This window comes from Nannobrachium achirus, assembly GCF_963921795.1.
Source record: "Nannobrachium achirus genome assembly, chromosome: 18".
NCBI classification, from domain to species: domain Eukaryota; kingdom Metazoa; phylum Chordata; class Actinopteri; order Myctophiformes; family Myctophidae; genus Nannobrachium; species Nannobrachium achirus.
In genome coordinates, this window is record NC_137825.1 from 36,805,748 (window position 1) to 36,833,355 (window position 27,608).

General features: G+C 42.4%; 2 protein-coding genes across 4 annotated transcripts; one reads left to right on the forward strand and one right to left on the reverse strand.

Annotated features, from left to right (window-relative positions):
- Positions 1 to 5,025: 5,025 nt before the first annotated feature.
- On the forward strand, positions 5,026 to 22,049 carry csnk1db (casein kinase 1, delta b). 3 transcript variants are annotated; one of them, XR_013963020.1, is made up of 10 exons: positions 5,026 to 5,483; positions 10,448 to 10,558; positions 11,664 to 11,812; positions 12,219 to 12,447; positions 15,471 to 15,641; positions 15,828 to 15,976; positions 16,327 to 16,495; positions 17,025 to 17,164; positions 19,447 to 20,166; positions 21,418 to 22,049. XR_013963020.1 is itself a non-coding variant. In XM_080748293.1 (10 exons), the coding sequence occupies exons 1-9, from the start codon at positions 5,408 to 5,410 to the stop codon at positions 18,043 to 18,045; spliced, it is 1,227 nt and encodes a 408-aa protein (XP_080604419.1). In that variant the 5' UTR covers positions 5,026 to 5,407; the 3' UTR covers positions 18,046 to 18,087; positions 19,447 to 22,049. The 3 variants fall into 3 exon arrangements, 2 of the variants coding, with proteins under 2 accessions (XP_080604419.1, XP_080604418.1); XM_080748293.1 differs by adding an exon at positions 18,013 to 18,087 and having other exon boundaries at positions 19,447 to 22,049; XM_080748292.1 differs by having other exon boundaries at positions 19,447 to 22,049.
- Positions 21,461 to 26,851, reverse strand: slc16a3b (solute carrier family 16 member 3b; the record flags this gene model as incomplete). Its single annotated transcript, XM_080747387.1, has 6 exons — positions 21,461 to 21,658; positions 23,762 to 24,078; positions 24,275 to 24,455; positions 24,779 to 25,377; positions 25,500 to 25,643; positions 26,629 to 26,851. The coding sequence occupies 6 exons, from the start codon at positions 26,849 to 26,851 to the stop codon at positions 21,461 to 21,463; spliced, it is 1,662 nt and encodes a 553-aa protein (XP_080603513.1).
- Between the last annotated feature and the right edge of the window lie 757 nt (positions 26,852 to 27,608).

Sequence of the window (27,608 nt, forward strand, 5' to 3'; positions counted from 1 at the left end):
CCATGTGTGGGTGTGCGTGCGCGCGCGCGTGCGTGGGTGTGTACCCACCCCATGCCACCCCATTGATTGATTAAATAAAAAAACAGCATGAGTACAGTCAAAACACTTTGTCTAAAAGTATTGCACCAAAAAGGTTATTGCGTCTTTGTTTCCACTGGGGTCCTAGGTATTCAACAACATACTGTATAAAGTATCATTAAAAACATTGTTTTTGCATGCATATTATGCATGCAATGGTGTATGCATTTCCACTCCTTCTGCAGCAAACAGCTACAGAGACATATATTACCATACCAAGTAGCCTATCCTTTATTTCTTTCTGGTGTAAAAGTATAACAGCATGCCAGGTCACGGCTTCCGTTTGGAGCAATTTCTCAGCCAACACAAACAAACATTATCAAAGCAGGAAACAAGCACTGGGGAATGTTTGCCTGCTGTTGGTCTCTGCAGTTTATGTGAATAGCTGTGTATATCTGCTCTGAGGGCGTCTGAATGATTGTAAGCTCATGTCCAAAGGCCTGGGAGAGGAAAACATGTCCCTCTTTGAATATCTTAATGTAGTACCTCGAAGAAGGCTTGGAAGACGTGTCAGGGGGTCTTTGAGCAGACGTGATGATAGATGCCTTATTTCATGACACAAGCATTTAACACTTGATGTGTCTACATATCCAGTCAACGACCTGTGGCAGCAGCTTGCTTGAAAATAATAGTACTTCAGCTGCTCCCTGGGTATTAACTATAGGACAGAATCACTAGTGGACAAAGTACTGGACAAAGTAATGGAAAAAGCTCCAGTACTTGAGTCAAAAATAGCCGATCTACAAGCTCAAAACTCTGCATTATGATTTGGCGGTAACTGGGATTGAATATATATTATCTATTTTATTTGACTTTTGTTATTGTTTGCTTTTATTTATTGTTATCTTAATGAAAGGTGCTTTAAAATAGTAACTGTGGGGGGGGGCACGGTGGTGCAGTGGTTAGCACTTCGCCTCACACCTCGAAGGTCCTGGGTTCGATTCCCGCCGGGGGAAGCTGTGGGCGCTGGGTGGCGTGTTCCTCCACCCGCGTCATCAGCACCCACACCCTAGGTGGGGTTGGCGATAGGGCCTTTCTGTGGTGAGTTTGCATGTTCTCCCCGTGTCTCCTTGGGCATAGGCCCTCACACAAAAACATGCAGTAGTCCTGGTTTGTCTCCTTGGGCATAGGCCCTCACACAAAAACATGCAGTAGTCCTGGTTTCTATACCTCCCCCTAGCCAGCCGGGTGCTCCCCAATGTCCCCTGGCGCGGCAGGGGGAGAGCGGAAACCAGGACTACAGGTTAGGTAGTCACCGGGTGAGAAAAATGGGTTACAAAAACCGTGGGATAAAAAACATTACAAAAAAAAAAGAAAATAGTAACTGGGCCTTAGGAATGTCAATGATCCAGTGTCCACTAGGTGTCACCATTGCTTTGTAGGCTCCCCCTCCTCATTTCTTTCAGAGTAGCCTAGTGAAACTGCAACAGCATTTCTTAAAATGTTAAACTTCATTTGTCACAAAAGTATCCCATATTATCATGTCCTCATCATGTCATCTGACCTTTCATTAAGTGGTTAAGTGTCTGTCTGACTGATTTACCTGCCTTCCTGGCCCGAACCTTTAGCCATTATTCATTTTAAAGAGGTGGTGCCATAGTTTTGTACTTTTTCTGTTTTGTATGTGTCTATGCAGTTAAATTAATCTAATAGACCACCGGGTGGGGTTATGATGTGCAAATTTGCCTTCCTTGTGTATTTTTGGTTTCTTCCTGAAAGCTGAAAGCCTCTGAGTCAAAAGGCCCAATCGAAAAACACTGATATAATGACATCATAATATCGTCAACACTGTGGGTGTGGCTAACCTGCTGGGTCACCTGACAACCAGGCATACTTAATAAACTGTTGGGTAATAATTTTAACACTTTCTGTACACTTTTTTTTAAATCTTCCTCCTAGTATAATCATAATACCTGATCATCATGTTTTATGGGGGGAGGGAAAACATGGCACCACATCTTTAAATTGTGCAGTGCCATATGCATTGCATACACTAAGTTTACGCACTGACACCGGCCAGTCCAGACTCCAGCAGCATACAACTAGTGGTCAATGTATTTTGCAGCTTGTGAGAGAACGTTGAGGTCCTCAGATGAAAGCCACTCCTTTGGAACCACTGGAGCTTAGGCCGTAAGAATGGGCTCCTATGGTTCTGTCTAATTCTCCAGGCCTAATGTGGCAGCCAAGCGAGGTCAGATGAATGCACCCCCTGTGCTCAGCACTGCGGACTGCCGAGCATCTGCACACACCGAACAGAACGTATCGTACAGCCCAAAGGCAGCACACAGATCATGTTGTTCACTGAATGAGTAATTGTTTTGAGTCAGTTTCCAACAAGCAAAAATTATAACAAAGACTAATACATGTGTTAAGAGTGCCTTGCACTCTCTGCAGGCCAGCAGGCGTGTGCCATGCGTGAGTTTTTGTAAATAATGTGAAAACCACATTGGCGTTTAATTCAGTTTGGCATGGAGACAATGGTTTACATAAGCCCTCTTCGTTTTTTTTTTAAAAACAGGCCACTTACTTGGGCACTTGGCTTGTACCAGTATTGTTTTGATAAGAAAGAGAGGCCAAGAGAGAGAGAGAGAGAGAGAGAGAACTGTAACCCTCTATTGGATAAAATATCTCCTTTATATTCAGTCAGCTGTTATCACACTGTCCCAATGTGTGTTGTTGAATTCATTTTTGTGCACTTGTCTCTGCAAAGCAGGTGTTTTCCATCTAACCTGCACTGTTCTGAATCTTATATAAAAATATATTTTTTATTTAAAACACATTTAACGATAATGATGATAGTAAAGGTAACCATATAAACACGGAGATTAAAAGAATACACTTGTTGTTTACGTGTTGTGTTCTTTTTTTACTCTACTTCTTCCTTTCCAGCATTTTCCCCCATGTCCCTGGCCACATGTTCTAACTACACAGACTCAGAGCATTGTCCAACACGTGCAGAGCCGATTACCCAATCTAAACAACAACAGGCTGCCATGTGAGTAGGCAGAACGCTCCAGTGATTGGCCCATATGTGACCAATCAGAAAAATCGCAGGGGCTTGCTTGGATTAGTGGGCGTGGCTTCGAGAGCTTTGAATCAAGAGTCAGAGTGACACACATGAACCAGGAGAGGAGAGTAGTAGTAGTACCTTGTCTCTCTTGTCTTTCAGGCTCTAGTCTACACTTCTCCTGACCACAATTCAAGCAAATTAATAGGTGTGCATGACGGAGTAACTGATTCATTCAGTTTAATTGCTGGCTTGATAGCAATAAGAACATGGCTCACTGACTCTGGTCCAGACATATGCCCAGGGCATTGCAAGTCATGTGTCTATCCCAGATACATCCCTTCATATAATGTGTACCAAGGGGAATCTTGCAAATGCAGTGTGGCCTACTTCCCTATATAGAACTGTTAGCATGGCAGAGGAAGACGGGGAGAGATGAAGAGGGATTCGGGTGAGGACGGGGGTGTTGAAAGATGCTGAATAAACCAATTTGCACATTTCTCACACTGTTCTAAAACTATCCGATCCAGCCAGAGCAAAGACACATTGCAATCCTGATCCCTTTTTGCAGTCGGAGTCCTTTATACAAACACAAAAGCAAGCATTTTGGTTTACAGGATGATGTTTTAAACCCTAAAGCTTGTCTCTGCATTAATGGTTCATGCATGGATTCCTTTGGATTCCTTTCCCTTGTTTGACATCATGTATATTTTTAGTACTTTGCCTGGAATAGAAATACTAGGCAGAATCACAGGATTAGAGAAATTACAGTACAGTAACATCAACTATAATGTCAGACTGTCTGTCTAATTTGATGTATCTTACACACACACACACACACGCACGCACGCACGCACACGCACACACTTTATGCTTTAGGGTAATGCATTTCAACATGACTTATGGCAGAGATTTGCACAGACTAATGCCTCATTCACACTACAGATATATAGTTGAACGTTTTGCTTGGTAATTCAATGTAATCTCAATGGAAACCAGCTTTAACGCTTTCAAAGCTTTGTTTGGAGCATCTCCTGCATCTTTAAAGCTGGTTTCCATTGAGATTACATTGAATTACCAAGCAAAACGTTCAACTATATATCTGTAGTGTGAATGAGGCATTAGCCTAGAGTTTTCCAAACAAATACATTGCAATGATATCTGTTGACATTTATTTGCATGACATGTGATGCCCATCAATTGTGGCGTTTCCAGTTCTTGAGTTTCTTTAACAGAATGGAACATCATGAACATGTCATACCAAGTCCAATATTATTATCAAAATATTTAAAAATACATTTAGATAATAATAAGACAAATGTCAGTGTGAACTGACAATAAAGTACCATATCATATCATATATCATAACCACACAGACATTAATGTTACGCATGGCCTTACATATGCCCTACAACAAAATGTCACATGTCATATAACCAGTGGTGTAAAGTCACTAGTACATTTACTTAAGTACTGTACTTATTTCCAATTTCCAATACTTTTACTTCTACTCCACTACATCTCGGATCCACATATCGTAATTTTACTCCACTACATTTATTTGACAACTTTAGTTACTTTGTAGATTTTGATTATTATTTCAAAACATACATTAAACACTTGACATTTTGGACACTTTTGGTATACGTACATTATGATGCCAATACTTTTGTAGGCCTACTTTTGAAGTACATTTGGAATTCTGGACTTTTACTTTCAACAGAGTATTTCTATATTGCAGTGTATTGATGCTTAGTTTTAAGTAAAAAGTTTGAGTACTTTTTCCACCACTGCAAAATGCCCTGTCACAAACATATAACATTTCATTGTCCAATCAGGTTTTTTTCCTCTGCGATCTGCGTGCGGTTGCTAAGGGAAGTGGCGTCACCAGCCCATGACAGCTCTCTACAGTGGAGGAGCAGAAAAATCTCACAGAGGAGGGTTGAGGAAGCGGACGATTTCGGGAGCAAAAACCAGCAGCAAATCCGTCTCCATCCTGCGCTTTTCGGGCAATAATGACCTCTGAAACATTAAGAGCATAAACTACGCACTCCGGGCTTTCGGACAATACCGATATTGTGGCAGTTTGAACATTGTGGAGATAAAAAAGGGATGGTGAAAGTTGAAGTGTCACCGAAGGAACTGAATCTGTTGGGGTTCTGGGGGAAGGGGGAGTGTGAATAGAAGGGGCTGTACGCCAGTAAAGGGAGGTGAAAATATTGTTTACTCTGAGTAAAACGCGTATTATTGTTATTATTTTACGACGAGGTTATTATCTATACGAAAGGCTACAAGTAACGTTAGCCAAAAAACACTGCAAAAATGGAACTGAGAGTGGGGAACCGATACAGACTGGGCAGAAAGATCGGAAGTGGGTCTTTTGGAGACATTTATTTGGGTGAGTAAATAACATGTAATACAATTATTATTTGTAGTGCAGGTTTTAATGCGAGTGGTGTTGTATTAGCTAGCAATTGTAAGCTAACAAATCGCCTAATCTCAATGACGTTCCGCTAGCTAGCGAATGTCATCTTCCTACTAGTAGTCAGCTAACCACTATAGCCTAGTTAGCTAGCTGCCAGATAGAAATTACATGTTAGATCAGTGGTTTTCAATCTTTTTCATATCAAGGTCCGTTATTTATCGGGCATTTGAGCCACGGTCCACCATTTGATGAGATTTTGCCTCTCAGAGCCTAAACTTTTAATATTGTGTTGTTGTTGGATCCAATTTTGTCCACAATTCCATGCTGTTTTTATGTTCCATATAATAAGATAACAGTCAAATGTTGATCAAAATTACAATTCTTCTGCATTCTCTAATTGTGTAGACTTCTTAGTAATGTAGATGTTTAACAATAATTTAACTCAAGAGGGTACATTTGGTTACCAACTCTCCATCATTCAGCTGCTGGGGACCACCTGGAACCCCCTCAAGGACCACTGGTTGAGAACCACTGTGTTAGATCTAGTTAAAGGTTAACCTCTAGGATGAGTCTGTCAAGTGTCAATAATGCTGTGATAGAGCTGTCGCCTGTCACTAAAATAAAATGGCTCGCAGCTGACATGTCAACTGACAGCAAGGCAGCTGGACAAAGCTGGGAAATAAACTGAGGTGTTGATTGTTTGTCGTAGTAATGTGGTACCATGGAATGTTTCTAATACCGTGAAACGTTGCACACATTTTCGTTTGTTGTCAAACGATTAAAGACATCCTGTTGGAAATGCCACATACATTTGACTTTTTGCTGTACCACGATTTCCTTAGGGATATTGTGATTTTGGTCATCTAGTTAACTTATTTTCCTATTATTGCCCTTTATTGGTTCTCCCATTGGGTCTTCTATGAAAGGAGATGTGGAACGACTGTGGCTGATTGCAATACTGACACCAATAGAGGAGGCAGAAATGTGTCACAAACTTGGATCTACGTTCAGTTCAATAACAATGTTATGTTAGACCTACTGAGTACGTTGGCAAAGACTGTCATCTTTGTTATTAACTTTAACCCCTAACTATTAACACCACCTAGGTTACAGTGTGGCTAGTACTCGGGTATGAATACTCGAGATAGGCAGCGATTAAGAAGACCCACCAGTCATCCCAGTTGTTTGCCAATAGTTTTACAGTAGCTTGGGTCCTGCCATCTGTCAACTAATTCCAATGCTGAAGGGCAGGAGATAACATGAGCTAGCCACTAGCCAGCCCAGCAGTCCTGTTCTGTCCTCCTGGCTATGACAGCTACCCATATTGCAGGAAGAGAGACAGTGAACCAGTTTCCCAATTCCCATTTATAGACATTGTCTAACACGGTTAGCTTGTCAGATGCTTGTCATTTGACTGATGTAATTAGAATTTGATTGCTTTCATGTTAAGTGGTTGTGTATGTGTTTCTGTGCAAACAAGGACTGGTTGTCCTGGCCCTTCCAGTTTATGGAGTTAAGTCAGCTGTCAAGATCAGTTACCTTTTGCCATGCCTTTCATTTGGTATAAGATGGTTAACACAAACAGATGGATGGATGGAAGGATGGATGGATGGATAGATAGATAGATATAGATTAACAGACAGACCTATTGATCCATATGGTGAAATTCAGCTGCAATAAATATGAACACAAAGATGAGAGTAGCTGGTTTACATAAAATTAGATTTGCCCAGGAATTGTTCAGTTATCCAAGCCAGGAACAATCTGCCACACACTCCTCCCAAGCTTGGCAAAGCACAATTGCACACACCAGTTACTGGTATATACTGTATGTCAAATTGAAAGGACAATTGTTTTCCATGGATGATATCACTTTGTACAAGTTGATATGGAAAACTTGAAATGACTATCTTGACTTGGATGTTCTTCACACAGGGTAAAAAATGTCTCCTCCAATATTATATTATCCTCCATTATATACCCTCAACTATACTTTTATCACCATCAGCTTATTTCTTCTGCTTGTGTTACCGAGCAACTTCTGATGACCAAAATAGCTTGTGTTAATACATGGGCACCAAAGACTTAAGTGATTTCCATCTGTGTTGACCTGAAGACAGGTCAACAATGCTCAACTGACAACGCAGTGTGTTTGTGCGTGTTTTGTAGATACAAGTGTGTCCCTATCCCATGGTACTGTACACTCACTGTGCATGTCACAGTGTGTTACTGCGATAACATGAGAGAAGCACTATGTCTCTTAAAGTGTGTGAAATGTGTGGTGATAATCAGAAATCCTTAGGTTTGTTCTGTCAAAAATTGTGAAAATTTGTAATGGGCTCGACCCCCAACCAACCCCAGTTTTACAGGGTGTCTGTGTGGAGGTTTCTGAGCCCTTGGCAATAGCACACGTGGTTTTGATAAGGTCATTCACCCCGCCCTGCGCCCTGGGGTTTCACTACAGCCCAGAAATACAGTCGTCACACACTACTACACATGCTTAGCTTTAGAGAGAGACCTTTCCCATGTTGCATAACAGGGTCTGAATTTGAAACATACTGGAAACATTAAGCGGGCCTACAAGACAACTGCCTCACTTTGGACTAGTTGATATTCTGCATCCATGGTTAACCTTTAAGTAGTTCTTATAATCTGTATTTAAGATGTTTCAGATCATTTGGAATCTTGACATAAAGTGTCACTACTCCTTCAACAGCAGCATAATAAGCACAGGGGTGTGTTCCAGTGCTCTAGGTGAGACATGGTTTAGGTTGCATAGGTGTGTATTTTCCTACACAAAGGCCCGCCACGCGCTTACACACACATACAGGTGAAGGGAAGGTCCAGTGAACCATAATTCCCCCTGCCTTGTGGTAATGTAGACAAACACAGTTGAATTTATGTAACCACCGTACACATACTGGATGCATGTATGAATCACCCAGCATCTTGAGTGTATTTCGGCATGGAGGTGTTAAGTGCGCGTTCAGGAGATGGCAGTCCATCATAAACTGCCACTAGCTGGTAGCGTGTCTGCCTTTGCATAGCTAGTCGCAAGCCGACACATTTTTCATGTGTCGTCAACATGTTTCTGTTGTCAAATGTTAAGTACAGTATTTGGCATCTGCATATGTATATCTGGTGAGTAAAAAAAGCGAATTTACTTAATTGATGAAGTGGAAGTGTTCACGGCTTCACGCAACACTTTTTCAGTTTCAAAATATGACGTTTTCACAGATTGTGGAAGTGTTGTGACTCATGAGGAAGTAAAAATTAATCCTAAGCCTTGATGTGCTGTGTTATCTACTGCATTTGAATATTATTTGCGACCATAGGTCACAGTTTACTATCAGAACCGTCACAGCTTGTCCGTGTCTGTCCGGACCTCTGTCCGGACGGGTAACGCCTGATACTGGTTCCCCTGACACATCACCGTGACATCACAGGTGACATCACAGTGATGTCAGATACTCAGAGCAGGGATCTCCATATACGTGCATAAACAGGTGACATCACAGTGATGTCAGATACTCGGAGCAGGGATTTGGGCGTAAAAGGGATTCTGTTAGGGATCATATGGGCATAAAGGGGATTTTATCCCAGATTTGTTTGCCCTGTTAGGAAAACCACACTAACAGAATCCATATATGGCCAAGAAAGATGGTGCATCCTCACCCTGCTTTTCGCCCTTCGATGTCTTACTGGTTGGTATGTTATGTGAAACAGCACATCATGTCTCCGTCTGGACGTGTACGCTTTTTTATGGTCTATGGGTTTGCTGCTCTGACATCACGCTGACATCACTGATGTCAGGGGAACCACAATCACAGAATCCCTTTTATGCCCATATATGGAGATCCCTGTTTGTAGAACCAGCCACAAAGATATGGGCTGGCTTGGCCATCTGTGTTGGCCATATATGGATTATGTTAGTGTGGTATGTGACCTTCATATATGGGCATTCCCATATGAGTTCAGATGGCCAAGACATGGCGCGACCTCACCCTGTCACTTGTCGCCCTAGGCGTCTTACTGGTGGTATACTGTAACTCATTTTTAGTAGTCACCACAGGTAAATATGGACCCAGCAATTTACCCAAGTCAAAATACTTATCTTGAATTAAAATCACTCCTTTTGGTCCTTTAAAAAAGGTTTGGATACTGTACTAAGTATAATCCTGATCCTGATCACTGTCCCCTTGAAGCAAGTGGCCCTGGGGTTCCTGTTTACACTCAAACTTCTTATGTAATGCAATGGCCTGTTCCTATGGTGTTAAACTGATTAATGTTTGGGGATACGCGTTTCTTTGTTAAAACACCCTGTTGTGATGCTAAAGCGTTGTCGAGGTGTGAACTTTGGGGTTGTTTGGCATCAATGTATGTCCGTGTGCGAGAGAGGCGTGATCCTGCTCAGAAAAGATACGGGACAGCGACTACCCACGTGACCAGAGCAATACAACACTGCATGCAGTCATATAGTTCCTTTCTGTGAGGCTCTGTCTATGGTTGTGGTTGGTAGTCAAGAGGATAAGGTTGGCTTCCTGCATTGTTTTTATTGCTGCTTGGCTAGGATGGGCCTGGACTTGCTCAGTCACCCTCACCTTTCACATGCCATTCAGTTTTGTACAGTGTGGAAGAAATTGTGCCAATTAAGTATTTTTGTCCAGCAAAAAGGTTGTGCGCTAAACAACCTTCTCACTCACTCATAGTTCCTCATTGCTCACAGCAACGACAAACTTAAGCAAATGTTGATCATAGTTGAATCAAGGTGGTTTCTTCATGATGGGCCAGATGTCTTTAAGTTTGGCTTAACTAGGGATGCGATTTCAATGTGTTGTCACTTTACTGCTATTAGACCCTGGCAGTGATCATACGAAAGCCTCCATAATAAATAAAAAATCTCTGTGGGTTTTCATAAATTAAGCCGTCTCCCATAGGTACGGATATTTCGGTGGGTGAAGAAGTGGCCATCAAGCTGGAATGTGTGAAGACCAAGCATCCCCAACTCCACATCGAGAGCAAGATATACAAGATGATGCAGGGAGGAGGTGAGGCGTCACATCATCATACTTTGAAATCTCTCTTCCTGATTGCACATGGGCTACTTGCACAAAAACTACTATCTGATTTCCTCAATCTGTGGCTGCAGTTGGTCACAGCATCCTATGCTGTTCTGCTCTCTGGCCCTGAATCCCCTGTGCTTTCTGTAATTGCTGTCCACTTTTTCTCCCCCTTTCCTTTTCCTAAAGATACTATTATTTCAGACTTTTGCCTTGATTGTGATGAATGATTATTTTATTGACTTTGCCCTCATAGTTCTGACAAAGTCTGTTCATCAATGTTACAAATGCAATTGTTTATTGAATGATTATTAAAAGATATATGTATAATATATATAATAAAATGAAATATTTTCTAAATTCGGATCTACAATCGATTTAGATTGACTTGGAAATGAGAAGTATGTTTTGTATTTTAAGAAATCGGCTTCTCAAGTTTATTTTGATTAGCCTACATGAGAAAGATTATGTTGGTGAGAGGTTCTAAATGCCTGTTTTGATACATTTTCGATAAATTGCACATTCCTAATACGTATGCAAATGTGATACACACATTGCTGGGTCAGCCAGTGATCCGCATGCGTCACCCAGCAGGCTTAGAGAAATGGACTGACTGGAACATTGAATCAGCACACAACTGCTGCCTGAGAATTACCATGAGTCACTCACATGGGTCAAGCTAGCCTGACTGCAAGCGTCAGACTCTATCACACACTTCGTTTTGGGGGGTGGTGTTGTGCAGTCTGGTTTATTAACCAGGCTAGGGTCAAGCCACTCGCTCAACTGGAAACCATGTTTTCCTGGCGGGAACGGGTGCTCAAGTGATTTCAATTGGTGTGAACTGGAGTATAAACATAATTTAAACAGTGGTGTGTTTTTACTTAAAAACCTAAGTGTCTGGAAGGTTTTGCCATGAAAACATAACATCATTATTCTGGCCAATGCAGAGTTGCAGACTGTGCGTTAGTGTCAGCGAGGTGTAGCACTAGGTTTTGGGTAGAGGTGAAATCTTACTTTGTTGTTAATTTGTTTCTTTTCCTTGTGTCAGGCAGGCATATGATAACATTTTTCTTCTTGTCACATTCCTGCGCAGTGGGAATCCCAACAATAAAGTGGTGTGGTGCAGAGGGGGACTACAACGTGATGGTGATGGAGCTGTTGGGGCCCAGTTTGGAGGACTTGTTCAACTTCTGTTCCCGCAAGTTCAGCCTTAAGACAGTACTGCTGCTGGCCGATCAGATGGTGAGTCCTGGCAACTCTGGAAATTATTAAACCTTTTTTACATGATCACACACTGACAGTGCTCCATAATAGAAAGCAATTTTTTATTTTTATGTTTTCATAATCAAAACATTTAGCTGTTCTAGGTTATGCTTCTCTCTCTCGTTCTCTGTCTTGTCTCTCTCCATATATATATATATATATATATATATATATATATATATATATATATATATATATATATATATATATATATATATATATATATATATTGTCGCATTTCATTACTTGAAGTGAACTAGTAGCCCATTATGTTACAGAGATGTTCCCACAGTCACTGATTCATATAACGGCTGTCATATCAGCCTCAACTTTGTGTAACGACCTACTTTCCTCTGGTTCTCCTCTTTTTTTTTCTGCCCTACAGATCAGCAGGATAGAGTACATCCACTCTAAGAACTTCATCCACAGGGACGTGAAGCCAGACAACTTCCTGATGGGTTTGGGGAAGAAGGGCAACCTGGTGTACATCATTGACTTTGGCCTGGCCAAGAAGTACCGTGACGCACGCACACACCAGCACATCCCCTACCGCGAGAACAAGAATCTGACGGGCACAGCCCGCTACGCCTCCATCAACACACACCTGGGGATTGGTATGACAGCAAAAACTCAAGTCTAATTTATAGTTGGTTGTGCATTAATAATATAAATAATCATTAATAATAATAATACATCCAACTTTTATAGTGTTTTTCTTGGTACTCAAAGTCGCTTCACACAACCAAACAAATTAAAGAAACAACTTTATTAAGAGAATAGGCTAAAAACAAAGCAAAGAAAGTGGGGGATAAGAATTAGACGGGGAGTGCAAATCTGAAAAGGTGGGCTTTGAGGGAGGCTTTGAACCCGGGCAAGAGTGGGGACGTCTTTGATGTGAGGTTGGAGTGAGTTTCAAAGGGAGGGGCTGCAACAAAGAAAGACCTGTCACCCCAGGTCTGTTTCTTTGTTTTCTGGATGTCCAGGAGTTTGGCATCACCGGACCTGAGGGAGTGGGAAGGGGCGTGGCGTTTGAGCAGTCAGAGAGGTAGCGGGGAGCCAGGTTGTTGAGGGCCATGTAGGTGCTGCTGATCACTATTTGTATTTGACTGTGAGCCGGTGAATGTTGTGGAAGACTGGGGTGATGAAGACTCTGGATCGGGTTCTTGAATAGTGTGTTATACAACGAAGTGTAACTGGTCTTCAGTGTGTCATGTTGATATTTATGCACATTAGTGGTGTAACTACTCGGACAACTGGTGGTGTCACGTTTCCGTTTGGGCAAAATATGTCCAAATCCAAAGTTGCAGTAATAAACTAAACTATATATTTTCAGCCTAGACTGAAGTATATTTTGGTCTGTGAATGGATTGCGAAATTTGCGACCCCAGACCATCATTCAGTAATGTAGTGCAAGTGAAGATTCTTTTTTCATTTTCTTTTATTTTGGTGAACCGTAGACCACGACTGTCGGTAATTTGTGTGATATTGAGGATAGTGGAATCAGAGGTAGTCTAAGTGAATTTCTTTCGTCTTAAGTAGCTATATTTATGGTATTGCAATAGACCATATTCACGAGGCAGCCATGTAGGCATTTTGCATTGAAAAAACGGGGTGGCATTTAATTAACTAAATAGCAAAATGGCCCCCGTGTGAATATGGTCTATAGAGTGTTTAGTAACAGATGATAGAGAGACAGGGAGACTCCTGCTACTGAACAAACGCTCTAGTCTGTATACCAATGATTACTATCATAATATAGAGCTTTAACCAAAAACAAACCACTTACCCTACCTTAGACTGCCATCATTATCAGTGGTCATTTGACTATTACAGAATGAGATCAGTTCATTAAGATCCACAGACTGTCAACAGGCACAGTGAGTTGTCAGGCAATTGTCACTTGTCAGGCAGAATTACCAGAGTTAACAGAAAAAGTTATGTTTTTCTCTTGTAACTGCGTATCTCAGTGATAGTTGTTTTTCCTCAACGGCATACCTGAAGAATAAGAATTGATTGTCTTTGTCCGTCACTACAGCCAGCCAAGTGGTGGACAGACTCAGTTGCACCTCAAGAAAAACTAAAATCTTAAACTTGATTCATGTCAGGATGGTGGGCCCTGGCTCACAATTCAGGTGAAATCCTAAATAAAGCCTAAATAAACAGCTTTTCTTTCATAGGCATATAACAATTTATAATGATTGATATTTTGCTATAAACGCCACCCACAGATTCTGTTATTACCTTGTGCCCGTCTGTCCTATGATCTAGCTTGGAGTGGTTTTTTAAAGCTTTTTAGAGTTGTTTTTGCCTCAGTTCTCTCCTGGTGCTTGCCAGGGAAACGCCTGGGTGATGTCAGTGTAAATAACTTATAAAGCAATCCTTTTATTGACAACTTCTTCCTGTCCCAATTGTAGTTAACCCTGAATCCATAGTGTTCCCAGACAGCACACTTAAATGATGCTTCAGCATCTTCTAACTTATCTGGCTCATCTTGTCCACCTGGCACCTTGTTGTTTCCTATTGTTAAGACTCCAAACCGTGTTGCCATTAGTAGATTGACTTGCACTTTTTGGTTGGAAAGCTACTCTACAGCAGTGATTCTCAACCTTTTCAGGCCGCGACCCCCCCAAATAATATCATTTTAACTTGGGACACCCCACCCTGACGAGCTCTGACAAGCTCTAAGAGTTGAGACATTACATTTTGTATAACACGGTACTATGTTGCGAGGCGTTGTAAGCAATGTAGATCGCCTATTTTCACAATGTATGTCCCTAATATTTGACAGTTTGGTCACGGTTAAATTAGTTATTAAAGAGGTATTAAAAAGTCCTCAAATTGTCATTTTAGGATGGGGATCTATGCACTTAAACTTTATGTTGGTTTGTTTACTGTTGAGTGAGAAAACAATGTTGCACATTAAGTTAATCATCTGGGGAATCCCCAAAATAATTTGGTGACCCCCAGGTTGAGAACTACTACAGAGAGATGAAGCCCAATGTGAGCACACATAATTGCTCTGTGGGGTTTGTGACTCTGAAAACTACTCCAATAATAACTTGGTTTGCTGAACCAAATGTCACCACCACGTTGGTACTCGCATGCACTTGACTGAACCATGGACGGTGATGGTACAAAATTAGATTTCGAGTCCCCATCTTGACTGCCTTTGCTGCGTGTCACTTCCCATCAGTGTGTCACTGCCCATATCTCTCCCCGTTTCCTGTCTATAACTAAAGAAAAGGGTATATCTATTATCTACAAGCTCACCATGCGATACATTGTGAGCTTGCAGATATGATATTTTAACTACTTTTAGGCTAGACAATGCTCAAAATGTACAGAATGACCTGCAGGTCATCTACACTTGCAATATGAACACTTTTATTATGCAACGTTTCGGTCACAGACCTTCTTCAGGTATCTGAACTACTTTTAGGTGACACCGAAGGCATTCATTTATGGGAGAAAAAATTAAACAAAAAAGGATATGTACATGATGGAGATGAAAGGTTTCTGCCCGACACCATACGATGTGCTGTATAGGGAAAACTGATGTTTTCATTTGTTCTGGTTGAGACCATTTCTTCTTTTTCTCTTCCTCCTTTCTCTTGTTTTCCCCTGGCTCCCTCTACAGAGCAGTCCAGGCGTGATGATCTGGAATCCTTGGGCTATGTCCTCATGTACTTCAATCTGGGATCTCTACCCTGGCAAGGACTCAAGGCTGCCACCAAGAGGCAGAAGTACGAACGCATTAGCGAGAAGAAAATGTCCACCCCCATCGAGGTGCTCTGTAAAGGATACCCCTGTGAGTACTGATTTATGTTGGCCTTTTGTATTACAAATGGTTGCACATCATTATATATATATATATATATATATATATATATATATATATATATATATATATATATATATATATATATATATATATATACTGTAGTATGTATAGTAATCTGTTATATTAGTTAATATCATTTAATCTTTTTCACAGCTGAGTTTGCCACCTACCTGAACTTCTGTCGCTCGCTGCGCTTCGATGACAAACCAGACTATTCGTATCTCAGGCAGCTCTTCAGGAACCTTTTTCACAGACAGGGATTCTCTTATGACTACGTGTTTGACTGGAACATGCTCAAATTTGTGAGTATAGACGGTTTAATTTTATAACACTGCTGTGGTGAACATTCCAATCTTTGTGAATTTAATGTTTGTAACCACTGCCCTGCAAAACAACCAAAGAAATGTCCATAAGATTTTTCTAGTCATCATTTTATTATTATAATTTAATTATTTTGTATTTGTTTTCTGCTTGTGTAAACAACATTTTGTAGCCTGGGTTTACTTGTTTCCGAACAAAAAGTGTTTTTTTTTAGATGATAGCACTTGGCACGAGACAGGAATACAGTTGATTGCTTCCAGCACCATATCAGCTTCCCTTGTATTGGTGTCATTGGTAGCAGAGCTCTCATCCTAAGGACTCATCCCTCTAGGGAGCCAATCGTGCCGCAGAGGAGGCAGAAAGGGCAAGCAGGGACAGAGAGGACAGGCTGAGACACGGCAGGAATCCCGGAGCCAGAGGACTGCCCGCTGCGTCAGGACGACCCCGCGGAACGCAAGAAGGAGCGCCGGCCACGCCGCTCACACCCACCTCACACACAGGTCAGTTACCACTAGGGATGGGACGATAATCGTTATTATCGTGATGAAAAAACACTCACAATAATCGTATCGTGGAGATATATATTTATTGTGAAATTATCCGTCATGCACTGGGATCAATTCGCCTTTTTATTTGCAGAGCTGCATATCCGGTACCATTCAAACCCTCTATAATTGGTTAAACCGACCTGGAAATAACGTATTTGATAGTCTTTTTTTTTTTCACTCTCTACCAAATCTCTTTGCCAAAACATTGCCAATCTACAAATTAATTTGTTTTCATTAGAAAGCAGTTTGTTTATTAGTCATGTATTGGAATCGAGATGCATCGGTAATCGATTTATAATCGATCCGTAGGCCTCTGAATCAGAATCAAATTGGATCGTCAGGTACCTAGTGATTTCCACCCCTTTTGAGGCCAGCCTGCGCACGCATACTGGTTGCTATCTATGTGACGCTGTCTGATTAGGGATCTATAAACGTGCAATCAACATCTCTCTCTCTCTCTCTCCCTCCATTGGTCCTGTAGCAAACACGTCCCCTCGGCAAGTGTCCGGCATGGAGCGGGAGAGGAAGGTGAGCATGCGCCTCCACCGGGGCGCTCCCGTCAACGTGTCCTCTTCAGACCTGACGGGACGGCAGGACACCTCCCGCATGTCCACCTCACAGGTACATGCCCCACCCATTTCCTATGCCAGCTCTCTGGAACTCTGGAATAGGTTCACACCATCAGGAAGAAGACCACGTTGGATGCATTAAAAAAGAAATGTGTATTATATAGACTTCCGGCCCAGTTCGGTCTCTTTGGATTACATTTTACGCTAAGCCTTACGATAGTATACACAATCAGGACAACAGAGTAGATTGGAATCTCTGTGCTTTAAGCTGTATGGTAATCCATTAAAGAAGAAGCTTTAAACCCCCTAATCTTATAGGTTCAAAGGAACCATGTGGTGTTTTTACTCCACCAGAGATCGTTGTAAGGCAGAGAGACGGTCCATGGAGTGACTCTACTACATGCCTCATAAAAATGCTCACCTACACAGTAAAAGCCACGGTGTAAATGTACCTCTCAAGAGTTACATTACCACTGAGTATGTTTCTTTGTAGAATGCTCCATCTGAATGTAGGGCCAAATAGAAAGTACTGTTCCTGAACAGTAGGGGCTCGATATGATGTAATTCTTTTTAATTAGATATTTTTTTGGTCTCCAATTTTTACCTTTCTCTTGACCTCCAGTATAAAATTTAAAACGACAGTAATACAAGCTTTTATCAAATATTTTAAAAGGTTGTATAGAATCCCACAATTCCAGTTGAAGGTATAACATATATATAATGTATAATAAAACAATAGTGCAAACAACATGAGCGAGCTCTTCCAGTGAGCCCAGTTGGTTCTGTTAGAGCTAGTGAGTCAATAACAAGCTAGACTTCTCCGGGTGTCTGATGGGTTGCAGTGGGTGTTGGTTCTGACTTTGACGTATATGGACTTCTCTCTCCTCCCCCCAACCTCAGAATAGCATTCCCTTCGAGCATCACGCCAAGTAGACGCTCGCCACGTCCTTGTGTGACGGCGGCAGCGCACACCGGGTGAGTCCCGTCCCTGAGGCACCAGGGATGTACCGCTCCAGTTCTCAAAGTGACTCTGACTGACTCAGCCTCAATTGTGATATTCATTCCTAGTTCCTTTATGCTTAACTACAAGTCTGCTGTCAATTTACCTGTTAACATAATATGAATGTTTGATCAGATCTTTCTTGTTGGAAGAGAAACGTTCTGCTATTTCCTCTTTCCTGGAACAAGGGGTGAATACTCCAGGGTCAGTCAGCAACCTGACTTCCTGTGACGAAATGGAGAGCTTAATGCTTCATCTTGTGTGCCAAATATAAATCAATGACCCATTGCCCATCATCATACCAACCCCTGGCTCTGTCTCATTCAAGTGCTCTGAGTCAGTCAGACGCTAAACTGTAAAGCCACCACCCTTTGGAACTGGAGTGGAAGGTGCATCACAGTGCATCATTACCGACCTTCTCCCAATGTGACGGCAGCCCCCCCCCCCCTCCTCCTCAACTCTGCGCCTGTGGCTTGTTTGCTTGCACTGTTGGTTTGATGCCTGCGTAAGGCTGCATCTCTCAGCATGCAGGCCTAGCGGCAAAAGCCTATAAAAAGTACTGAACCCAAGCCTTGCCCTAGTGAGTGGACGTGCAATCAAGTGTGTTTCTCCTCCTCCTGCGAATTCCCTCCGCCCCCCTGGCTTTTGCATTCAATACTTGCATGATTTTGAGCTACTCTTTCTGAAGTCAGCATTGAGCTTTTCCCATGCCTGCAGCTGAAGGCATAACATGATGCAAAAACACATCTTCACGGGTTTACCCTTCCAATTGTAAGTATTATAATAATGTGGGCACTGTACACGAACAGACCAAAACGAGCATCTGACTCACCCATCATCGCTTTCTCTAGCTTGCTTTTTCTGCATAGCCTTGCTTCCCTGTAAGTAGTCGGACATGTTACTGTGCATTAGATTAGTGAGTTTGATTAGTCAGATTTTTAACACACAGGGTGTCCCTGTTTTATGCATGTCAGAATAACTGAACATTCTGTGAAAAAAGCAGATCTATAAGCTAATCGCAATGTGACACTTTGTGTGCTTGTGTAGGTCGGCTATTTTTGTCGACGAGATCAGGTGTAGATGGGACTAAGCATAGACCCCTTGGGGACTCTTGCCAATGAAGTATATAAGGTGGCTAATGAAGCTTGGGGAAAAAAGTATAAAATAATGTGACTTGGCAATGATTTGGAATGCAGTCAAAGCTATATTTTGATTAGACTTAAAGAATAGATTGAACAGAGACAATGTTATTTACATCAGATGGAGGTATGCATGGAATGTATGGGTTATCATCATCAACTAGTTGACCGTCTGTCTTCTCCTGTGTGTTGTAGATGGTGTCTGGCGTGACCCCTGGTGGTCTCCACTCTGTATCTCCGCGATGAGCCCCACCCTGCACCTGGCGGACCAAGCCTCGCTCACTCAGCAGCAAATCTGCTCTCTATGACGACTCATGATAGATAAAACCTACCACTATGAATGCTCCAGCTACCAACCCGGAAGCCAGCTACTGACTCGGCGACGGCGTCTGACGGGCTCTCGCCCTTCCTCTCTCCTCTTTTCTCAAAGTGTTGCCCTTGCTCTCCCTCTCTGTGTCTGTGAATCCCAGTCACCCCTCGCTCCCCTAACGGTGACACACGTTACGGTAAAGCATCTTTGACTTTACTGGACCACTTCTCCCCGGCGTGTCCACGTTTATCAGGAGACACTTGCACAACCCTCCACACTGCCCCTTGTGTTTTCGACTGTTTCTACTGCTAAGGAAATCCTCAATGGACTGCATCAGTTTTTGGCAACCGTGGCAACTCAAAAGTCCTTTTTAGGACGACAGTGGCCGACGACACAACTGTTATTGCCATGGCTACAGCTCCTGCTCCTGTCAATAGCGATGCTACATTTATACATTCACTTCACACTTCTCCTACATTGCCTGAACCAATAAAATAGCTTTGTTTACTTAGGTTTTTTTCCCCTGCATTGATTTATACTTTGTTGCGCACCAGCGTCGCTCACCGAAAATGGCAGATCTAATCGTATGACTTTTTGTATGAAAGGTGGACAATGTCGCGATTGAATGGTCCTGCGCCGATGACGTTTGGGCAGGATGTCCATCAGCCTGGCCGCGGGGCCTGTTCCTGCCATTCATGAAGTTACCCAAAGAGAGACCCAGCACCCGCTTCACCGCCTCACCTCTGTCCAGGGTCTTGCAAACTTGGGGGTCTGGGAGAGCTGGAAAAGGAATGAAAAAGATTATGTGCTCACTGCTCGCTCAAAATGTGTTTCAGCTCGAGCTTGTATATCGACTACTTTTGGTGCGTGACACTGAAGCACAACAAAGTAAAATCAGGCTTAAGGTCAAATAGAAGGACTTTGAAGCTGTTCATCTTTTACATATGGGTAGTTTGGTGTGTGATGCTTTTCATTTGCGTTTCATTAATGTATTTGACCACCAGCCAGTTTTCTTTCTTTTATTATTTTTATTTAATTGATTACAGCCACTGATGGCTCTCTTCAGTAATTATAGCCATTTGTATGAAAAGCTATCTACTTTGCATGTTTTAGCACTGCACCTCCTGTTTTGACCACAGTCAGGTGTGGTTGGTCAAAGTTCTGAATTAGTTGTGGCTAGTTGAGCCCATTCTTTACACACCAAATCTTTGCATTGGTATGTTTGGATCTGGAGGTTGTATATTTATGGATTGGGGCTCTCCCTGTCAGAGATACCTCTGGTCTGTAACCAACAGGCTTTCTTGCTAAGCTTCAAATGAACCCTTCTTCCCTTCCTAGTGTCCTATACTGTATATGAAAGCTTTTATAGGGGAGGACGGACTTTACAGAGGGAGGAACGTGTCATTTGATACCTTTTGTCAGATTGTCCATTCACTGCTGTACATATCTACATTTTCATTCCCTTGTTATTTGTATTATTTCTAAGCTGTGAAATACCTGTAATATAGATGTGTAAATGTTTTCACTTTTTTCATTTTTTCTGTTAAGAAATCCATTTGGGTCGGGTGTAACGGTGACCTTTCAAGTTGGTCCAGGAGCTGAACTTCAATTACTGTCTTCAATCATTGGATTCTCAGTATTTGCTGTTCTTTCATATTAATTGTGTGCCCCCCTCACATAGTCACTTAAGATTAAGATGAAGTGCAGGATCATTGATTGTGAAGAGATGATGCTTGCTTCACCACCAAGGACGGACTCAAGACACTTAACTTTGACCAAAAGTCGATCGCTTCTAAACGACCACCGCCTTTCAACGGTGCAGTTGTACTGAACGTGAAAGACTTTTTGTATGAAAGGTGGACAATGTCGCGATTGAATGGTCCTGCGCCGATGACGTCTTTAAGTTTGGGCAGGATGGCCAGGGTGGAGCCGTTGGCCTGGCCCCGGGTCCTGTTCCCAGCCGTTCATGAAGTTACCGCAGGCCAGAACCAGACCCAGCACCTGCTTCACCGCCTCGCCTCTGTCCAGGGTCTTGCAGACTCTTTGCAGGATGTCCAGCTTCCTCTGTAGGGAGGAGATGCACTTGTGGAAGGTAGACTGGAACAGGACGCAGAAGACTCGCTCAGTAGTTTGAGATCTGGTAGAGCTGGACGAGGAATGAAAAGGATTATGTGCTCACTCATAAAAGCAATTAAGTGTTTGGACGTGGGGGGTGGGGGTTTGATATCTAACAACTAATTTTTGTGCTCAGCCTGAGTATTTCTATGGCTGCTGTCTATAATGCCATGTCTTTTGTCATAAAAGGCCTGTTGTAATTCAGCCTTCATACTACTATTTTTCTCCATTTTAATTTTGACCTGTGGCCTTTTTGGTCAGCCACTCAAACACCTAATCATCTAAGCTACCACCTCAGTAAGATTTACTTTCTCTTGTATTTGCCACTGTATTTGTGTACTTTAAAAACTGTAAATAAATGAAAGTACTTGTACTTTTTGTGTCGTTTTTTTAAATGTGGATAATAAGGAAGTATCAGTGAAAGTTCATCTTGTTGGCCTGTAGAGGGTGCTGTGTGAAAGCGTTGGAGTTTGGACTGATTGGACTGGCACTCTAGAGGTTTAACACCATTCTGTTCCTTTAAACACAACACACATTGGTTGTGTTTTACATTTTTCAGTGGTAGAATAGTGTAAACAGTTGACTCTTGGTGTATCTGTATCTACCTAATGCAAAAAGGATTAAAAGCATTGGAAAATGCTGTCAGCTGACAACGGGTATGTATTTTTTATAATTCAATTTAACATGTAAATCAACGTTCATCGTAAGAATAACCTTTCTTTACATATGTATTGTTTAATTTGTTTCCACATGCTTGTGTAGTCATTAATGGGCAAAATGTCATCTTCCACAGAAAATGTGTTTATTTGTAAAACCTGAACATTAAAGATCTGTCCTATTAGGCAGTGTAGTACATACATATATTACATTTCTTACTGATTTCTGAACAAGTGGACACTTGTCTGTTGCTTTGAAGCAAGGTCTCCTAAACCCAGAGGATCAAGCACACAATAAATACAGTACAGCAGCAGCTGCCGATGCCATCTGTAAAATATGAACCTCGCCACAACACATACTGTACAATACCAATGAGACTGAGAAACAAGTACAGTGTTAAAGGGCCATTTCACTGATTTTTAACCCAAATCCTATTATTCTATTGAAAGGCAGTGAAAATTTGATATAAAACTTCCCAATGGGTTGTGACTTGAAAGCTTTCCCGCAAGGCTATGGTCACCTGGTGGAGAGCTTGCAAGGTTTACATAATACCTCTGCAAAGTGGCTCTTTAAGGTGCTAAGCTGGCCTTCACAGGACGACGTAACATGAAATACACTCAACAGTCATATTTGTGTTTGAGCACAATTCAACACACATTTTGACAATATACAATCCAGAAGGTTTCCTCAGTTATTATTTTCTCTTACTGATATCACATGACGTATGTCCAGCCACAACATGGCTCACAGCAATCAGTAAACAAGCGAACAACGTTTTTGAAACGACAACACTCAAAATAATGAGCATAATGCAGCTGCCCGACGGCAGGTCTGTGCCTGCAGTTTTTGACAGGTAATCTGTGCACAGTATTAGATTAACACATTCGAGTTGTCCTTAACATTAAAAAAGTAAATCAAGTTGTTTGAAGCAAGGAAATTGAAACAATATGTACTATTGTTTTAAATAACAGTTGAACGATGTGCCTGGAAGCACACATCAAAAATAGAATACTGAGAGGTACACAATGAAATAATCATGTTGTACTTATCAAACATGAAATTGTTGACAGTCGCAAAAAAAAACTGAGCAATAGTTCATTTTTTTATGCTACATGACAGAACTATAAAATTTCTTTACTTTTGTGTACCATTTTGATGAGAAAAATGAACTGAAGATTGTTAATCTGCCCTCTGTGTGTTTGTGTGTGAAATGTGTTGAATCAGTGCAGATTACATCTCCATGTAAAACAGAGTAATGTCCCAGCTCTCTCTCTTGGTCTCTGTCTGCCTTCCTCCCGCTGTCCACTGAGACAGATTGTGAGTGCTCTGGTTGGACATTGTCCTTTTGAAAGGGCGTCCAGTTCCATGCTACTCTCTGCTGTGAACAGATAACTCCTGTCGGCTTCATAGTGAAGTCTCGGTGCTTACATCAAGAGTCTCGTCTGCTGATTCCTTCACCGTGTTCACCGCGTCTTCTTGGCCCGGTTCACCCGCGGAAATCTTTCCGTTCTCTCCCTTCTTTGCTTCCTCCCCAAGCTCTTGGTCTTCCCCGTTTTGCGCGCCATGTTTCAGCACCTCTGTCTCGCCGGCGTTCACGGCCATTTCCAGCTTGGCCTCCGGTTCTTCCGGTTTCTTCTTGATGCACAGGAAGTTGCCGAGGGCGATGATGATAGCCGACACACAGACCTCACACCCCGCCAGCAGGAACACGTACATGTACTGGCCAGTGTGGTCCAACAGACGACCTGGTTGAGAGAGGAGAATTCTTGTAAATGTTATGAAGAACTTTCATGATAAACGTGAAACTCTGCTGCTGTATAAAAACAAATTAAAAGATTCATTACGGGGGGGGGGGGGGGGGGGGGGAACACAATTCAGGACTTAATTCTTTACTTAGTAAACATGATGAATAAAGAGAGAGATATTATTTTAGGCTCTAACCTGCTCCAGGAGGCCCCACAAGTACAGCAATGGCTTCCATAAGCAGCACAAGTCCAATGGCGCTGGAGAACTTCTCTGTTCCTATGATGGTCATGAGGACCTCAAACTGTAGAGCTCCCACCATCCCGTAGGACAGGCCGAAGAAGATGCAGAAAATGACCAGCCCCCAGTAGTCGGTGGCCTGTAAGGAGACAGATGAGACATCTCTAGTCACAGTCCCACACATGCCATTATCAAACTTTTATTTATTTCCCCAGACAATAGATATGGACTCCTAATAGTTCTGTGTTTAAACAGACCATAATCTACTTAAAGGGGAGTCTGTAGCAGGTTCTAGTGCTAACCAGTTTCTGTCAAAAACAAAGCACAGCAAAGTATGTTTATTGCCTAAATAAAAAAGGTGACCAACACTCTTTGGTGATAATGATTATGTGATATTATCACACCCTCTTGCTGTGTGTTTAATGAGATGTAAACACATAATCCTGACTGCTCCATTGTTACCTGTGAGCCTATGAGGTCGGTGCAGCCGTTGAAGATCATCGCAAAGCTGAACAGGTAGACACATCTGGGCCGCACCCACTTCATCCCTGCTATTAGACCAGACGTAGGACGAGCAAAGATATCAACAAAACCCAGGATGGTTAGCAGCAGAGCCGACTTGGTGTCCTCGTTACCCATGGCTTTAGCGTAGCTCACGACAAACACGGGAGGCACAAACAGTCCCAGCACCATAACGGACGCTGCAATGGTATAGATAAGGAATCCTCTGTCCCTAAACACGCTGAAATCCAGCAGCTTCTTCTTGACTTGAGGCTTTTTCTCCTCCTCGAGGGTCTCCTCTGAGCCGGCGGGCTTCTTGGGGGGCAGCAGGGGCCTCATGAGGGCCCCGCAGGCACAGCAGTTCAGCAGCAAGCCCCCCAGAATGAGGAAACCTCCCCTCCAGCCAAACTTGTACTGAAGAATCTGGCCCAGCGGAGAGAGACAGCACAGGGCCACAGGGCTTCCCGCTGCCGCCAGCCCATTGGCCAGTGGCCGCTTCTCACTGAAGTACCGGTTCAACATGATTAGTGAGGGCTGGAAGTTCAGAGCCAGGCCTAGACCTGAGCAAAGACAGAAGAATACATGTATTTACATCTCCAGAAAAGACAGTTTCATGCAACTTTTGTGTTTTTCATTATGTGAGTCTGTGCATTCATAATCTGTGTGAGAGACTAGGCTATACCTGTTATAACTCCAGTGCAAAGGTAGATATGCATGATGCTGGTGGCAAAGGAAGCCAGGATCATTCCCAGTGAGGCAAACAGCCCTCCAACCATCATTACTGGCCGGCAGCCAAATCTGTTCACCAGCACACTGCACAAAGGTCCTAAGCACAGACAAAAAAAGCATTATGTTGTAGTCCAGGGGTCTTCAACAGGGGGTCCGGGACCCCTAGGGGGTCCTCAGAGTTACTACAAGGGGTCCTCCTCCTTTGATGGAAACATCTTTTTCCCCTTTTTTAAATTAACCACTTGAACCCTAGCGTCCATATTCTGAGAACCTTAACCAAAAATAGCAGATCTACAAGCTCACAACGCCTCGCAGCGCGAGGCGTTGTGAGCTTGTACATTGGCTATTTTCGGCAAAGAGCTTTGGAGGGGAAAAGGAGCAGACTAAGTACAGAGTGAAAGGTCACGTTTATCAAGTATTGACGGTTCAAGTGGTAAACTATCTGATAACACAAATTGACATGAATCCAAAATACACAGATGATTCTGCTGTCAAACGATTGAACTATAAGGAATCTATAAAAAGGTTGTGGGGGTCCCTGCTTCATCTATTTCTCAAATAAGGGGTCCTTGGCCTGAAAATGTTGAAGACCCCTGTTATAGTCGTTGCTGTAAAAACCACTACATTGAGGTCAAATTTGTAATCAAATTTTTTATTTCTTAGTCTTTAAAACTGCATTGTGTGCAATCCATAAACAAGGGGAATTATCCCCTGTGGCACGTCTCTTGACTCAAATCTGTCTCGAGCTCGACAAGGGGAGCTAACAGAGCTTAGATGGATTTGGACAACATGATTTAGAAAGGAAGGGAAAACAACATGGCCAGCCTGTGTGCACACAGCACACTGATGTCATATAGACCTCACAGCGCATACTATTTTATCTTTTGACTATCACACATATTATACAAAACAGCTTTAAAATGTTATGGTTGACAAAATGTGTCTGCATAATCATGTTGTAGAGGTGTCGAACAGGATTATGGAACATCGTTGCAATTTTTTTCTGAAAGAATCCCTTAAAGTTATCACTCCAAAATGTTTCTCTGCAGTGGATGATTTTACACAGTAGGTTTCAGGCATACCTGTTCCGTACAGCATGGCGAGCAGTATGGAAGAGATCCAGGCGGTGTCACTGTAACCCACGCCAAACTCTCTGATCAGCTCCTTGAAGAAGACGCTGACTGCCTTGGGGAAGGCGTAGGAGAAGCCTGTGATGACGAAACAGCCCGACAGCACCGCCCAGCCCCACCCTCCATCTGGCGCTTTCACCCCGGTGGGCCCGTCATCCACTACCGCTCCTCCCATGATCCCCTCTGGCTGCTCTGTCGAGGTGCTTTAAGTGACTGTCAATGCTGGGGGAACACATACAGAAGACAGAGGGTCAGTGGTGTAAAGTGACTAGGTACATTTACTTCAGTACGGTGCAATTTTGAGGTATTTGTACTTTACTTGAGTATTTCCAATTTCCAATAATTTAAGTTCTACTCCACTACGTTGTACTTTTACTCCACTACAATTATTCAAAAAACTTTAGTTACTTTGCAGATATAAATGAGTATTAAGAAGCCACAGGGCAATTCTTGGCCATCTGGCCAGTGATGTATATCGGACCGGTTACCCATATAGATCTGCTATTTTCAAACATTTTGTACTTTTACTTTCTTTTGGTACTTTAGTAGTCCAGGCGTTTCGGGCAGTATTTTGATGGAATCGTGCACTTTATGAAAGAAGCATGAAATTTGGCACACAGTTAGAACATGCCATATGGAACATTTTTGGCTATAGGGGCATCGCAGATTTGTCTTGGGAAACTTGTGGGAGCCAATCAAAGTTGGGCTCTCATAGACTTAGTTTACTATACAGTAAAATAATACAAAAAATAAATATGCTTTAAGTAGTATGTGAGGGGTCAAACTAGGTGTTTTTCGGGATTCTGAATCCAATGCAAACATTTGTTTTGCAGGAAAAACATTCCTTGGGCTAAAACGGACCCCATGAAGCTATGGTTTAGTGATGAGTCATCACTTTTCACAGTTTTGTGGCGACCGTTTCTCGGAAAGGA